The sequence below is a fragment of the Uranotaenia lowii genome, chromosome 3 (genome assembly GCF_029784155.1).
Source record: "Uranotaenia lowii strain MFRU-FL chromosome 3, ASM2978415v1, whole genome shotgun sequence".
Classification (NCBI taxonomy): domain Eukaryota; kingdom Metazoa; phylum Arthropoda; class Insecta; order Diptera; family Culicidae; genus Uranotaenia; species Uranotaenia lowii.
The window spans coordinates 306989753-307007524 of NC_073693.1; the positions used below are offsets into that span (position 1 = coordinate 306989753).

The following is a 17772-nucleotide window of genomic DNA, read 5'->3' on the forward strand; positions in this document are numbered from 1 at the left end:
TATGGGGAAAGTTTTTTTTCCAGATTAAAATCGCTAGGGAAGCGATTTTGGTTTTTATGCAAAAAATAACTTCTTCATTGGGTTACTGTATTCTTAAACTTTAATTTTTACGAAGGTTACTTTCAGCTAGATGCTACCAGAAAAAAGTTAAAGCAATTTGTAAAAAAAAAATCATTCATAGTTGATCAACAGTCAAAACTGTCAGCAACACTGGAATCATGAACTTGCATGCAATTTTCCTAGCTAAATACCTGAATACAAGCTACTGCGTGGCATAAACAAAGGCGTTTTAAATCGGGTAACGCAGATAGAAAAAAAACTACAGCACTATGTAGAAAGTAAGATACAAAATTTTTGAGATTATTGAAGATATACGGTGATAGATGTGGTGAAACGTTCCCGAAATTCACAACCAAGTTTAAAAATAAGATAAAGTTACGCATGTGGTATACCTATTCGTTCCGCGGGCTGTCAAATGACGGTAAACACTTTCCCCTAAAACTCTCTTGTTTCTCGACCGATTTCTACTAAGTTTATAGTTTTGGAAAGCTCGTAATAAGACTTAAATACGAATTTCAGCTACAATTATTTTTCTCAAAGTTATTCAAAGTCGAAGAAAAAAATTCGTAAAAGGCTCTAATTCAGTTATTAAGTACTCGAAAAGAATTTCACTCAGTGCCTGAGAACGTTGCGATCCAGTGCAAAGCCAATTCTAGGTGCTAGAATAGTCTCAAAAAAGGCAGATTGATAAAAAGTTTGAAAAGAAACAGCTACCTTTGAAAAGTCGTCAAAAATTCTGTGTTTCGTGTTTTAGATATCTAAAGATGCCAAAATGTCACAAATTACGTCAAATTTCCATTTCACTTTACAAGAATTTTCTAATGTAACGGGAACAGCTTTGGGGGTTGATTTATTAAAAATTACGATTAACCACTTTTTTACATATTTAGTGGCCATGATCTTAAGAAATTTTCAAAAAATATTTCCATATGTGTAACATATAGCTTCTAACTTCAGCGTTCTCAGGCACTAATTTTTTTTTCTTTCGAGTACTTGTTAACTGATTTATAGCCTTTTTCCCGAAGCCTGTTTTTTCTTCGACTTTGAATAACTTTGAGAAGAATAATTGAAGTTAAATTTTGTCTGAAAACCGTATTTGAGTCAATTTACGAGCTTTCCAAAATTATAAACTTTGTAGAAATCGGTCGAGAAACAAGAGAGACCGCTCGCGGTATGAATAGGTACCCAAAAAATGTCGGTTTGTTTAGTGTTAAATTTGCAATTGATCATCTGAACTTCATTTTTGTGTAAATTTAACACAATACATACAGTTTTTGTGAATTAATGATAGAAAACACGATAAATAACGCATTTTTTTTAGAAAAAACCAACTTTATTTATGGTTTCGGACCTGATTTTAAACATTTAAAAAAATTTCAATTCCTGTGGATTCTGTGAATCAGTTAAAACAAATGATTCAAGAGGTTGTTTACCGAAATCGATTGAAAATTATATAAGTTATGATTATTTTACTGTAATAATGATGCTTTTTCTCTAAATAATACCACCATAGTGTAAAGTAAAGTAACTAAACTTAGTTTATAAAGAATTGAACATTATAAATCTTCACCTGTTAAACGGACTGACTTTGGACTGATTTCTGACCGATTTCGAACCGATTCGGGACCGTTCCTTCGATCTGGGAAGGAATAACTTGCATACAAGTTTTCAGCCAGCGATGCCATGAGGGAAGCAAACTCGTCTGAGTTTTTGATAAATCTTTTCTAAATTACAAATATCTTTGTTGTGTTACAACTAAGCATCATAGTACCTTCACACCATTTGTAGAGATTAATTCGAGGAATAGTATTCAGCCTTTTTTTTATTTTTCCGAAATTTCTGTAAATCTGTAACGATTTTTGAATAAAAAAAATTGATTCTCCATGTAATTCTCCATACAAAATTAAAACTCGTTGCGCTAAATCAGGACTCAATGTATCGCTTCCAAACTTTACAGAGATTTTTGTGTGTGAAAATACCATCAGAAAATGGTATGGGAGTTGTAATAACTTATAAATTTCAGAGTTCCCATACAAAGCCTGCAGCGGTCTAATGTACATATATCGAAGACTGAACTCCGCTTATAATAAAGCCAGTAAGCGTTGTTACCAAAATTATCTTTTTCGAGTACAACGTAACCTCAAGTCCAACCCAAAATCGTTCTGGAAGCATGTCAAAAGTCAGCGGAATGAACCTGGTATTCCAACTCAAATGTTTCTGGATGGCAACACTGCGAACTCTGATGGCGGAATCTGTGCTCTCTTTGCTAAAAAATTCTCGAGTACCTTTGCTACTGCTTCAACATCCCCAGAACACGTGGAGAGTGCTGTTAGGAATGTTTCGCCACTCGGCTTCAGCATGAGCACGATTGTTGTAGAGGATGCGGTCATATCTAAAGCAGCGGCCAAGCTCAAAAACTCCCTCTCCACTGGCCCGGACGGTATACCATCTACCTTTTTAAAACGATTTATTCCTGTTTTACTAACACCTGTAAGACTCATCTTCCAAGCTTCTCTTGACAGAGCCACCTACCCTTCACTGTGGAAGGAAGCCTACATGTTTCCAGTCCATAAAAAAGGGGACCGGAGAGATATCAACAACTATAGAGGAATTTCTGCTTTATGTGCAATCTCCAAACTATTCGAATTAGTCGTCATAGATCCGATTTTCTCGTACTGTAAGCAAAATTTTTCAATCGATCAGCACGGTTTTATGCCCAAACGCTCTACGACAACTAACCTGTTGACATTCACCTCCTATGTACACGAAAGTTTTGCTGCTAAGTCTCAAACTGACGCCATTCATACTGATTTGTCAGCAGCGTTTGATAAGGTGAACCACGATATCACCATTGGTGGGCGCTTAGGATTCTGCGGACCTTTACTTGGCTGGTTCCGCGGTTACTTAACTGGACGTAAATTGACAGTTCGCACTGGAGACACTCTCAGCCAGCCAGCTCTGCTTCCTGGTGTGCCCCAAGGTAGTCACTTAGGACCGATTATCTTCTTAATCTATTTTAACGATGTGCTCATACTCCTTAACGGCCCGAAACTTTGTTATGCTGATGATCTTAAACTGTTCTACGCCATAAACGGTCAGGACGACATTGATTTTCTGCAAAACCAGTTTAATCTTTTCGCACAGTGGTGCGACATCAGCTGCCTGCCTTTGAATCGCAGTAAATGTGCAGTCATCAGTTTCTCACGAAGACGGCAGCCTTTTTGCGCGGAGTACTTCTTAGGAGATGAGTCCATTGCGCGGGTGGACCACATCAATGATTTGGGCGTAATACTCGACCGTAAGCTGGAATTCAAAACACATACGAACTACGTCGTCGATAAAGCTTCTAGAAGCCTCGGATTTTTATTTCGAGTGGCCAAGGAATTCAAGGACTTGTATTGCCTGAAGAGCCTGTATTGCAGCATAGTTCGATCCATCCTCGAATACGCCTCAACTGTCTGGTGTCCTTACTACCAGAACGGTAATGAGCGGTTCGAGGCTATCCAGAGGCGCTTTTTGCGTTATGCCCTCAGACACCTTAACTGGCAAGACCCGTTCCACATGCCAAGCTACGAACATCGATGTCGTCTTATAGACATGGATACTCTTCAAGCCCGAAGAAAGGCAACACGAGCTTCTTTTGTCGCCGATCTACTGACATCGCGTATCGATTGTCCTACGCTACTGGAAGCTATTCCTCTTAGTGTGAGACCCCATGGACTGAGAAACCAGGACCTTCAACTGTATGTCCCCATTCGATTGAACAACTATGGAGCCAATAGTGCATTCATCGGTGTAATGAAAACGTTCAACCGCTTTTCCGAGCTCTTCGACTTCGACGATTCGCGGAATGTTTTCCGAAGAAATGTTTTAATAATATCAAGAAATCGTTAATTAGATGTAAATTTTATGTAACTTTAACTTTAAGTCGTCATTTGGACCTATACTTGGTCCGTTGATTGATTGAATAAACAAACAAACAAACAAACAAGAAATTCCAGAGCAACAAAAAATCAAAATTGTGGGCAGTGTTTTCAATTTTTGCGTTCTCTATGAGCTTTTAAAGCCAAAAAGGAATAAAAACTATTTATAAAAGCAGTTTCAATATGAAGGAATTGGTGTTTTGAGAAAGAGATTTAATTTCATCTCCGAAACTTAAAACCTGCATTCACAATTACAACACAAGGAAACAAAATTCACATTTTCTGATGTGCAAGGAATTTTAAAACTGACTTTGACTTATGCAAATGAATGCAAATTTGTGTTTTTTCTATCTGCCCTGTTTTTCGGTATAACTTTTGAAAAAAAAGGTTAAAATTCATTGAAAAAATTTGTTTACTTTTAGCAAAAGTATCAAAAAGATTTAGAAAAAAAAAAGTTCTAACTTCATGATAAATTTTTTTGAAGACTGTAAATAAAACACCGTGACTTCTGGACGACAAAATTAAAGAATTAAAAATAAACTGTTAAATTTATTTTTAAATCATTGTTTTAAGAACAAAATCTGTATTGTTTTTTTTGGGAATTTGCCACTTCTTGCATTCTTCCCTAAAATCTGTTTCGTGAATGAATAAAAGATCATTTATAGATTCAAAATAATGATTTGTTGTTCATGTAGGTCAGTTGCTTCATCAGTTATCATTTATCGATTAAACTCTAAATTAATTAGTTTTCTTGCCTATGGTTTATTTTTCCCCTTGTGGAATAAAACTTTCCCGTTATCAGTGGATTATTTTTTCGGCAACAAGGCAATCCATCAAGGTAACATTCGAAAGAGTTTTTTGTGACTTTTGACTTATACAGCTGGATTTCAAGATCTACATCAATTATATCGCCGAAACTGCTTTCAGCTCATCCACATAATAATTTTGAAATTTTAAGTTAAAATCCAGTTTAAGATTTGATACTCTACATCTGAATGTTTGGCTATTTCTATTGCAATTGATAAATTCTCTTCACTAAACTAACCCTTCATGGCTTCACTCCATGTTTTTTTATTATTTTAAATCAATATCATTTCAAGAGTTTGGAATTATGAATAAGTATCTACATGAAGAAAAAAAAACGTTTTTTTCACTTTCTTTCTAATTTATTTGTTGCTATTTTAATCGTTTCAGTACAATTAAAATTGAAAATTTTATTTTCTAACCTGAAATTCAAGAGCAAATCAATAAAATTAAGTTCCAGAAGCTTCATACTTCAGTATCTGATTTTGATAATCTTATTTTAAACTAAATTTATGTTTAGAGTGTTGATTTTTTATATTGAGAATTTGAAAAATCAAAACCAGAATTTTGAACGGTGGTTGTGTTTCCAAATTGAAAATAATATTACGAAATTTCCAAATCACTATTCAGTAAATTACTGTAATGAAAAATTTAATCACCGTTAATCAGTTAGAAATTCATAGCAATAATTAACTTCAACTTATCTCAAAACTATATGCAGGTACTTTTTGTTTGGCCTAGCACTAATATTCGGAAGCTCAATAACGTGTGTATGATTTTCATTTGTAAAATGACATTTATAACATGAAATTCTTTGAAGATGGCTTTGGAAGTGGCAATTTAAAACTACCAGATATACAAATTATGACAATTTTCTTATTATTTTTTTTTTTGCAGATTTGCTGGTTGTTCTATAAATATTAAAGAAGTTTGTTAAAAGATTTCATTATTTCTTGTTCAGATTTTGTTCAGTGAAATTGAAGTGGGAGAGAAAGAGCAATGTGCAGTTTATATTGTACAAATTTGAAAGTGGCAACCCCCAGGAACACGAACATCAACACATTAAAAAAAACACATAAGTTTTCGATAATTAAAACATAAAATGATTATTTCTAACTTCAAACGAGAGCCTTAAAGAATTTGGAACTTGGTAACCTAAAAATTTCATATCTTACAATATAAGATTTGGCTTATCCTTATCAAAACTAAAAACCCCTGATAAAATATAGCGAAATTAGGCACACTTACCCTACTAGATTTCGATTTATCATGCATTTTTGAGCGATTTGGCATAAAAATTAAAATGTGATTCCCCGATTTCCTTTCAAGTTCCCCCTCAGGGGATTAAGTCCGGAATAAAGTCCGATTGAGCTTACATTTAGCACAAGTCATCAGATTTTTGAACCAATCTATTATAAATACGTACAAAGTCGGTTTTTGAAATTCTATATGACCGTTTTCAATGCCATCCTACTGAATATTGTATGAAAATTATATTTTAGTTACGCTTCAAGGAGTTCAAAACTATTAACAATATTCATTGAATATCGTACAGGTCGGTTGAGCGATTTTCAAACAAGAGTAGGTATTAACAGAAGATATGTAGATGTAGATACCAGTGCATTTACCTAATTATTCATACAATTCTTAATACATACCTCATCTCAACATCAAACATAAAAAAAATCACGTGTAAGGATCTGTTAAAATTCATTCCATAAGCTTACCGCCAACGATAATCAGTCCAGTTCCGAGCGTCAGATGCAGCACCTTGATTTTCTCCAGATAGAACACCAACACGCGGCTGGACCACCGTCCGAAGATCGCATTGAGCAGCACGTTCAACGATCGGCACATGGGCAGCGTGATCAGGGCCATGGTCAAATTGAGAACCGGAGCCGTACCGCGGGACACGCACAAGCCATTCTACGCAAAATCGAAACAATCGCTAAGCAACGAGTACTCGATGAAAATATGAGGTTTTACTTACCCCCAAAATTTTACTGAGATAGTAATATTGGGGCTCATGATGGTAATTGGAGAATGCCTTGCAGAACACGACGAAATTGAAACCGACCCAGGTAAACTGGTAGAATTTAAAATTAACAAAAAAAAAACGTTATGATTTAACGTTTAACTTATAACGGTCACCATGTAATGCGGAGGTAATCACTGCTTTTATTTTAGAAAAAAAAACCACAACTTACTGCCAGGAAGTATTTGAACACAAAATTTCTCGTTTCATGGTAAATTTTTCCGGTTTGCTGCATTGCGAGGTTTTTGATGTTTTATATTTTTACACTTGAGAGAGATTTGGAACAGACATTTTTCACTGAAATTTATTTTTTATCAAAGCGCTAAAATTGTTCCTACTTGCTTTTTGAGCAAGTAACCACAGCTGGACATTTGTCCAACATTTCAATGTACTCGATGCGCGGCTGATCGATTTTGAACGCCAATTTCTATCTTTACAACTAACGGGCACATGCAGCACATGTGTTTTTTTTTTTTTTTAAGAAAAAAGCTGGTGTTTTTGTGTTTACAAGAAACTAATCTATCCGGTCGATTTCAGGGGAACGTTGTGACGATTTTTTCTCGAATCCTACATTTAATCTTAACTACATGTTCACTTGATTATAAACACTATGTTTCTTAATATGACGACATAATTTTTAGTATTGATTAATGAAAAAAATAGTTTTTTTTCCATAGAAGTGTTACAAATAGTCACACAAGATAAACTTTTTACGACACTAAGTTTAGGAAATTGAATAACGAGCAGATTTAAGACTGGCACAGTGAACATGATTATGCTCATGCTACTGGATAGACATTTCAATAGAGGGGCAAATGATTCATCATGTTTCGATCTGGAGCAAAAACGCTTGATTAAGTTTTCAAAAGTATGAAGGATTTGAAAATTGTATCAACACTTTCGACCTCACTTGTAAAGTTTTATAAAACTTTGACCAAAAAAAGCGTTCCATTTTATCAATCCCTTACGACCTTTGTTAAACCTAAGCTAGAAAAAGGAATTATTTCATACATATATACACGAGATCAACTGACCAAAGCAAGAAACGTAATAACATAAACATAGCGCAGTTCGATCGACGGCAAACCGGGCACGAATTCAACTAATGACCGGTTCACAAAATTTCGAACAGGCCATAAACATGGCACCCGAAAAAAAGGTTTTAAACCACGAGATCGATCTGGAGATTGTCAGTTTGACGTGGCGTTGAAACTTTCTCGCTATCAAATAGTGATCGCTTTTTTTAACAGTCTTTTGAATCACTTGAATACCTTGAAGATTTACGATCATTTTAATTAAGATTTCAGGCTGAATTTTCAGATTACAAGTTCTGATTTCAGATTCAGACTTCACATTCAGATTTCAGACCCCGATTTCAGATTTTAGGTTCAAATTCAGTTTTAAGTTTCAGATTTGAACATTTCAATCCGATTTCAGTTGAGATTTAAGATTCGGATTTCAGATTCAAATTTTAAAATCAGATTTCAGACTCCGATTTCAGATTTAAGATTCAGATTCAGATTTCCGATTCAAATTTCAGTTTCGAATTTAGATTTTCGATTCAGAATTTAGATTCAAATTTCATATTTTAGGTTCAGATTCAGTTTTAGATTTCAGATTTGAATTTTAAATCCGATTTCAGATTCAGGTTTCAGATTTTAGATTCAAATTCAGACTTCAGATTCAGATTTCATTGTATGAATCATTTAAAAGATTTCAGATTTCAGATTTAGATTTTAGATTCAGATTCAGGTTTCAGATTCAGATTTCAAATTTCAGATTCAGATTTCAGATTCAGATTTCATATTCACATTTCAGATTCAGATTTAGATTGCAGATTTCAGATTCAGATTTCAGATTCCAGATTCAGATTTAAGATTCAAATACAGATTTGAGATTCAGATTTCAGTTTCAGATAACAGATTCAGATCTCAGTTTCAGATTTCATATTCAGATTTTAGATTCATATTTCAGATTCAGCTTTCAGATTCAGATTCAGATTTCAGATTCAGATTTCAGATTCAGATTTCAGATTCAGATTTCAGATTCAAATTTCAGATTCAGATTTCAGATTCAGATTTCAGATCCAGATGTCTGATTCAGATTTCAGGTTCAGATTTCAGATTTAGATTTCGGATTCATATTTCAGATTCAGATTTCATATTCAGATTTATAGATTTCAGATTCAGATTTCAAATTCAGATTTCAGATTCAAATTCAGATTTCAGTTTCAGATTCAGATTTCAGATTCAGATTTTAAATGCAGATTTCAAATTCAGCTTTCAGATTAAGTTTTCAGATTCAGATTTCAGATTTCGGATTAAGATTTCAGATTCAGATTTCAAATTCAGATTCATATTTCAGATTCAGATTTAAGATTCAGATCTCTGATTCAGATTTCAGATGGAAATTTCAGATTGAGATTTCAGATTTTAGAGTTTCGATTTGAGATTCTGATTTCAGATTCAGGTTTCAGATTACAGATTCAGATTTCAGATTCAGATTCAAAGAAAGTGAAAAAAAATAGTGATTAATTTCCTTAAGCAAAGTGCATTGTACGACCAAATTTAAAAAAAAATTAAAACGTCCAGTATTTAAGTATAAATTCTGAGGGTGAAAACTAAAGGTTTGTGCCTCAATAAATCAAGCGGAAAAAAAAGATTTCAAATTAAGATTTCAGATCCAGATTTCGGATTCAGATTCCAGATTCAGATTTCAAATTCAGATTTCAGATTTCAGATTCAAATTCAGATTTCAGTTTCAGATTCAGATTTTAAATGCAGGTTTCAGATTCAACCTTCAGATTCAGATTCAGTTTTCAGATTCAGATTTCAGATTTTAGATACCGTGGTTGAATTAAAAGGAATCTTCGATTGCTTTGACTATTTAACCAAGTAGGCTCAACAATACCATAGATTAAAGTGATGTTAGGTTTCAAACTAATATTCTAAATTAACCCTCATCCGCATTAGAGTGTCATTTTGAAACTATTGCAAGTTTGAAGGCTTGTAACTTTTTTGAGAAGCTTCAAAAAACAAAAATTTCTTCGGGTATTGTAACAGCTTGGAATCTTCACGTTATTCACATTCACTTCATTTTCACAAACCCCTAAAATCTATCCTCGGACATTAGCAAACTGCCACTTCATCCTTCACTTTCTGCCACTCCGTTCCCGTCAGTTCTTCCCAAATCCTCCCTCTCTCGGAGAATGAATCCTATCCATCTCTCCCTCAGTTCGCTCACTCACTCCATACGAGGGGTGCGCCACTACATCCCCCTCAACACTTCTTGAGACGATGAACCATATAGTTTTCAATAAGAGAAACCTTTTATATCTCACCTTTCCTTGAACACTCGTGATTTTTACTGATTGGTGATAGAACATTATCGTGACGCCAAAACTTCTTTCTGATTGGTGATATATTTCCAAAAATTAAATATATTGTTTCATAAGCATGCTTTTGGAATGTTCACCACAGAAACAAGTGGGTGAGAAGGTTGTGAGTATTAATCGGTAGACCTCAAAGACGGACTCTCCCAAAGTTCTGACACAAACAAGAGCTGTGACTAAGAATGGCTATACCCATGACTTGCTGTAACAGTCCTACTAACTTTAAGAAGAATCCAATCATCATTTGTTATGTTCTTCACTGTTATCAAGGAGAGACCTTGATATAAACTCTTATTCATCCCTATTAAGTTATAAGATGACCGTACGTGTGATGCGAGTGGAGTACAAAAAATGTCATTCAATATTGAGATTGCTGCCTGACTGACATTGTAGCTTGGTCATTTAACTCGTATTCTTTCGATAACATTAGACTACTAGACATTGGTCAGGATCGATTGAAATTTACTGATATTTACCAGCCTTGCTAATAACTGTTGTAACAGTTGCTAAAAGCCTCTCATTTATATAGAAGAACCTTCTCAGTTTATTGACTTGGATTGGCTTTTTCATAGTCATACTAAAATATATTATTGAATATAAACGATATAAACCGATCCCAACATATCAACCCATAGAGCAACTCACCCCCTTAAAAATAAAATCGGCACCGACTCTATCATTGGCTAATCATAGTTATAATGACCAATATTGCCAATAACAAATATAGAGCACCTTCATGACAGGTTTTTGGAAATATTGGCTCAAAATTAAAAGTGCCCCTTCAAATATAGATCATGTGTATAAATACTAACGCGAAGGCCTGCCCAGTCGAAAAATGAAATTAAATCAAAGTAATCATTTCTAAGTAATTTAAAGTTACTATTACTAGTTCCAGTACTTGACTCGTCTCTTTGTAATTTCATGAGTGTTTGCTGATGTTTACAAAAATGCTGAGAGTGATTCATATTTCTAACATTTATATATACATTAGTCTATAATTATTTGCTGTCGTCTTGTTTTATGGTATTTATCTGTCAGCAAACAAATTACAGAAACATTTGTTACACTAAACATAATTCTTTCTTCTGCCAGATCACTTTAGCTACTTTTTTTTAATTTTGTTTTTTTAACTAATGTTTCCAAATACTTCAAGATGATTTTTTTTTAATTCAGTCTTACGGTCTTCGCTGCTCAAATGCCGAGATGCTCTCGGCTACGCCCAGAAGATGACCTTCATGAAATTATAGTGGTAATGTTGACTTGTCTTAAGGAAATATTTTAAAGAAAATGTTTTTTTTTGACGTTCAGATTACAACTTCCCATTTGTTTTTTTTTAATTTGAATCCTTATTTTATACCAAGTTGTACTTTCTTGATTTATATAACTTATTCAAATTGTTAAATTTTCTGTTAATATATGTTGTGTGTAATTATATTGACTGATATAATAGTTTATCTGAAAAACCGCTAGCAAAGTTCAACAAATGCTGCAATACTCCTTTGCATTTCAAACAACAGTTTGATAACAAGAAAAGCTATCAAATTGTATCGAGTTCATTATTTTACTGCGATTTTCATGCACTCCATTAGGGATCACAAACATTGATTGATTGGACACACCATCAAGAAGTGAGAAAATGAATTCCTAAACTTAATCTTCAGTATGCATCACATTACTTGAAACCTGTCTTGATACCCAACTTGTCATTCAAGAGCAGGCATTTAAGAGTGGTGTAAAAATTGATGTTTCTTTAAAATTAGTGACCAGATACTCCTCTCGCCAAGGGGGTTCATCCCAATTCTGGGAACTTTTGACTCGAACATGGACAAAAATTATTCTAGACTTGAACTTTCATTCATACACGGATCCTATTGCTGTAAGAGTAGGATGTTGCTTAATACGATTAAATAAATTATTATTTCCTTGACCTTCAAAAAATTAGTTGGCACCATATTAATCTGCCACCATTATGTATCATCAATTTAAACCCAGACCACACCAGAAATGGACTTACAGACGGTGTGTTACAGAAAAGAAATTCGACTTTTAAGCCAGCAGTACAGGGGACGGATAAATCGTCATGAAATCTAAATTACTATCCACTTGCTTCACAAAAGCTACACTTCCAAAAGTCGAAACATATACATATTTTGCAACTTATATTCACAATGCGACTTGTGGATTAATCTCAAAAGGATGTAGCATGATATGGCAACAGGTTTAGCAAATCACATTTTATTAGCTGCATCTTGATAACAACCATCACACTGACACACTGCTAAAGCATGGAACAGAACCAATATTCTTCATCATAAGTTTGCAAGATATCACTTTCAACTGATACCATATTCGTATTCGATACCATAATTTTCTTCAATGTATTGCTACCTTCCCCACTCTTATGCTCATTTGCTACACTGGCAGGATCTTCAGAGCACCACCGTCCACTTTCAGTTAAAGCTGGCACACTAACGCTGCAAAACTGATTGGATAAACGAATACGATGACTACAGTAAGTTGTACAGCAACATATGATAACAACCTCAGGATTGATGAATCTTTTGCAAATGTATCGTAAAAACATATGACTTCTCAAAGCCATTCAAGTTTCTTAGAACTATCCACATTTCTCACCGTCACAAGGCTTGAAGGAAAATGAAACTCCTCGGAGTTGTAGACCTCTTAGTGAATGATATAAGACTCCTCAGAGTCATTTCAGAACTCCTCAGAGTTGCTAACTTCATTGTAAATTATATGACTCCTCAAAGCCATCTTCAGAACTCCTCAGAGTTGCTGACTTTTCTTTGTGAATGATATATGACTCCTCAAAGTCATCTTCAGAACTCCTCAGAGTTGCTAACTTTTTTTTTTGTGAATGATATATGATTCCTCGAAGTCATCTTCAGAACTCCTCAGAGTTGCTTTTTTTGTGAATGACTCCTCAAAGTCATCTTTAGAACATTCCATACTAACTCTTCAGAGTTGCAGACTTTTTCGTGAATAATATATGTATATGACTCCTCAAAGTCATCATCAGATCTCCTCAGAGTTGCACTTCTTTGTGTTTCATCTACAGAACATTCCATACTCCTCAGAGTAAATCAAGAGTGAAACTATCCAAACTCCTCAGAGTTGAAGTCTTTTTGTTAAATGTGTGACAATATGACTCCTCAAAGTCATCTATGTATCTCTTAACAATTCACATTTCTCCTTAATTCGTGATTACTGAAAACCAAAATTCGTTCGTTCTTGATTACTTGAATACATTTACTTTCATAACAGATTGAAAAATAAATAAGTTCTTCAGAACCTTTTATCATGAAATCTTATTTTAAATTTGTTCAACTAACCCATAAGTTCCTCGGAACTATGGGCGCAACCCAGAAACAAAAAAAAATGTATGTACTTTAAAGGAAAAGTAATTGATTTCTAGAAGTCTTGTTTTATTTTGTCATTAACGGTCCATAACTCCTCGAAGTCATCGAAGTTCCTCAGAACCATCTGCACATCTCGAAGGCGTATAATTAAATACGTTTCTTTGTAAAAATAACGACTCCTCGAAGTCTACGAAGTAAATTTGTGGTCCTCGAACCATTCGCTACATGGACACATCTTTTAACTGTCATCTATCTTTTTAGATGCAAATGTTTGTTCCGAACATTTAACCTACCTTTTTTCACTGTACAGCTGCAGCAAACATTTCGCCGCTGAGAAACTCGTTTTCTTCCATCAAAATCAACAGAACACTTACCCACTTTTTTCATCCTCGTCGCCAGATGTAACAGCTTGGAATCTTCACGTTATTCACATTCACTTCATTTTCACAAACCCTAAAATCTATCCTCGGACATTAGCAAACTGCCACTTCATCCTTCACTTTCTGCCACTCCGTTCCCGTCAGTCCTTCCCAAATCCTCCCTCTCTCGGAGAATGAATCCTGTCCATCTCTCCCTCAGTTCGCTCACTCACTCCATACGAGGGGTGCGCCACTACAGGTATCCTAAATGAATTCAAAAGTTCTTTAATATTGCATATTTACTTTATTTATGGACGAACCCTGGAAGTCTGGAGAAAAAAACTCCCTTTTCCGACTTAGAGTGTCATTTTGACACTCCAAAAGTAAAATCTATTTAAGTCGTTTGAATTATTATGAACTTCATATAAAACTTATATCAATAGAAACCTTGTAATGTCAGTAAAATATGTTTAGAACCTTATATATATAGCTAAAGCTTCTAATTTTCTCGTTATTCAGCATGAAAGAAAAAAAAAATCCGAAAAAACATGCCTCAGGAAAACTGCTGTAGTTCATATATTACACGTCCAAAAAAATATTTGCCTTATGCATATGAAAGTTGAAGTTATGTCTACATCATGAAGCCAAGAAATATTTTAAAAAAATTTTTTTTTAATGAAATGGTCACAAAAAGTTCAGAAAAGTGGCCTGGAAAACCTACTTTCATTAGATTGCTAGTAAAAACTGTTTGAGCGGTGGTAGAGCTTTTGTAAAAATATTATTACAAATTTTATTCTAATTCTGACATTTTGTTGTCTTTAGATTTTTGAAGCAACAAAAATTAAATTTACTGGAATTTAGCAAAGTTGACTACTTTGCGCGATTTTTTCACAAGTTGAAATTTCATCTGTTTTTGTGGTCCACCGTCAGGTTGTACCCGGATTTTCACTGCTGTTACTTTGTTTGGACGAATCAAAAGTATATTCATTGGAAAGCAAATTTAATCTACATTCTAGTGAGGTGCAACAATTGACGTTGTGAGATTTCACAATAAAATTACATCCTACTAAAATCCTTGTAATGTCAGTAAAATATGTTTAGAACATTATACGTAAAATCATTCCTGAATTTCCAGAACCACAAGCAGCACGTCCAGCAAAACGTGCACGCTCTTTTTTTTCAACTCAAAATTAAGTAGTTTTGGTTCAAAACAGCACTTCGGTGGCTTCCCTCAACTTTGAGTTTGACTGGGCAATAGCAAAACTAAGTTCTGATAGGCATACTCAATACTAAGTTCGGCAGCCAAACTCGAATGTATCCTTTTTTTTCGAGGGTAGCTTTTTTTCAGGGAATTAAAGGATGATTAAAATTTGTTGTACCCGGATGCTGCTGTTCCGGTACATTGCATTGCAATTACAGAGCGGTGGAAAGTTTTGACATTCCCGGTCAAAGAAAACTTCCGGATGTTACTTCCCACGGGAAGTAAACAACATCCGGAAGTTTCCGGACATTCCAAGCCGCTCACCATATGATGACAATGACGGACAGAATTTTACGCTGACATGGTGAACATGCATTCATTATGAAGTTCCTTCATAGTCGTCCGGTAATTGTTCCGGAACGACATAATTTTGCGACGTGTTCGTTGGTTGCTGTTCCGGTTCGGACTGAACTCGCTAAGTGTTTTCAGTCCAACAAAGAGAGTTCAATTTTTAGTTCATAAGGTCGAACTCAGCTTTGATCCCTCGCCGAAGGAAAAAAAAGGGATCAATTTTGAGTTCGCAGTTCGAACTCCGTTTTGATCCATCGCAAGGAGGAAAAAAGGGTACTTAACTTTAAGTTCATAGAATCGAACTTTGTTTTGAACCTCGGTCATACTTAATTTTGAGTTAAAAAAAAAGAGCGTGTGTTTGTTTGATCTCCGAGTAGGTACGGTGGGTGCACGCTCTTTTTTTTAAACTCAAAATTAAGTAGTTTAGGTTCAAAACAGCACTTCGGTGGCATCCCTCAACTTTGAGTTTGTCTGGGCAATAGCAAAACTAAGTTCTGATAGGCATACTCAATACTAAGTTCGGCTGCCGAACTCGAATTTATTCTTTTTTTTTCGAGGGTAGCTTATTTTCAGGGAATTAAAGGATGATTAATATGTGTTGTACCTGAATGTTGCTGTTCCGGTACATTGCATTGCAATTACAGAGCGGTGGAAAGTTTTGACAGTCCCGGTCAAAGAAAACTTCCGGATGTTACTTCCCACGGGAAGTAAACAACATCCGGAAGTTTCCGGACATTCCAAGCCGCTCACCATATGATGACAATGACGGACAGAATTTTACGCTGACACGGTGAACATGCATTTCATTCCATCAGTTCCTTCATAGTCTTCCGGTAATTGTTCCGGAATGACAAAATTTTGCGACGTGTTCGTTGGTTGCTGTTCCGGTTCGGACTGAACTCGTTAAGTGTTTTCAGTCCAACAAAGAGAGTTCAATTTTTAGTTCATAAGGTCGAACAGCTTTGATCCCTCGCCGAAGGAAAAAAAGGGATCAATTTTGAGTTCGCAGTTCGAACTCCGTTTTGATCCATCGCAAGGAGGAAAAAGGGTACTTAACTTTAAGTTCATAGAATCGAACTATGTTTTGAACCTCGGTCATACTTAATTTTGAGTTAAAAAAAAAGAGCGTGTGGTGATTTGGTCAGAGAGCGAAGCCGACAGACGAAATAATGATGCGTGTCGTTGGCGAGATGGGCTCACTGGCCCCAGCCAACAAACAGCAAAGAAAAAAAAGAAAAAAAAAAAAAAAAAAAAAAAGATAATATGAGGAGTACAAACAATTGGCTAGTTTTATAGACGAGATAAAAATGAATGTTTGAACAAGTTGTTAAATATCCTCCTTCAAATCACTCAAAATAAAGAAAAATTAAAATGTTTGCCCGCGATTCGATATAAATTGACAAATATAACTTGACAACATTGGCATTATGGAACACTCTGGTCCGTGCCAAAAGCGAAAAACGAAAAAAAAAAAAAAAAAAAAAAAAAAAAAGATGCGTGTCGTGCGATTCTTCGTTGGAAATTCTCTCTCGGCTTGGCTCTCTGTCCAAATCACCACCCACCGTACCTACTCGGAGAGCAAACAAACACGTTTTGCTGGACGCGCTGCTTGTGGTTCTAGAAATTCAGGAATTATTTTACGTATAATGTTCTAAACATATTTTACTGACATTACAAGGATTTTAGTAGGATAAGTTTTATTGTAATTGGTTAGATATAAAAAGAGTTATGACGATTTTAGCTTGGAGTGTCAAATTGACACTCCTAGTGCTGATTAGGGTAATGAAATCTAATGCGGATGAGGGTTAAGAGACCTTCACAATTTCAAACTTAATGCAGAGAGAACTTTAAAGTTTAATTTTTTTTTATTAAAATCAGTTTTAAAACAATGACATTTAATTTTCCATATATCTAACTTATCTGGTGCTTCTGGATCAACAGTGAATGCGATTCACTGCAAGACCTCTGGAATTTGGCAACATCAAAAAACGTCACCGACTTAGATACGTTATGGATGAGCTCCAAGGGATCCTGTATCACCATCGGTTTGTTATATGCAAACAAATCTCGGGTCTCGTTCATACTTTCCTTCTCGAGTATCTGATAGTAATATTTTAACCTAAACATTTCAGGAGGATAACTTTGAGCAAGGGGTTTCAACTTTTGTTTTGATAGTGGCTGGCCCAAAAACGGGCAAACTACCAAATTCTCAAATGAAAAATTGCTGTAATAGTTCAAAAAGCCTAATACGTGTTGGTTGGTGGTTTCTAT

The 17772-nt window shown here is 35.0% G+C and overlaps 1 protein-coding gene across 1 annotated transcript; it reads right to left on the minus strand.

Moving 5' to 3' along the window:
- Positions 1–6497: 6497 nt before the first annotated feature.
- On the minus strand, positions 6498–7174 carry LOC129753698 (NADPH oxidase 4-like). The gene is made up of 3 exons (XM_055749544.1): positions 6995–7174; positions 6778–6873; positions 6498–6713 (listed from the first exon to the last, which is right to left on the minus strand). Exons 1-3 carry the CDS (start codon positions 7055–7057, stop codon positions 6498–6500), a joined length of 375 nt encoding a protein of 124 aa, XP_055605519.1. The 5' UTR covers positions 7058–7174.
- Positions 7175–17772: the final 10598 nt, after the last annotated feature.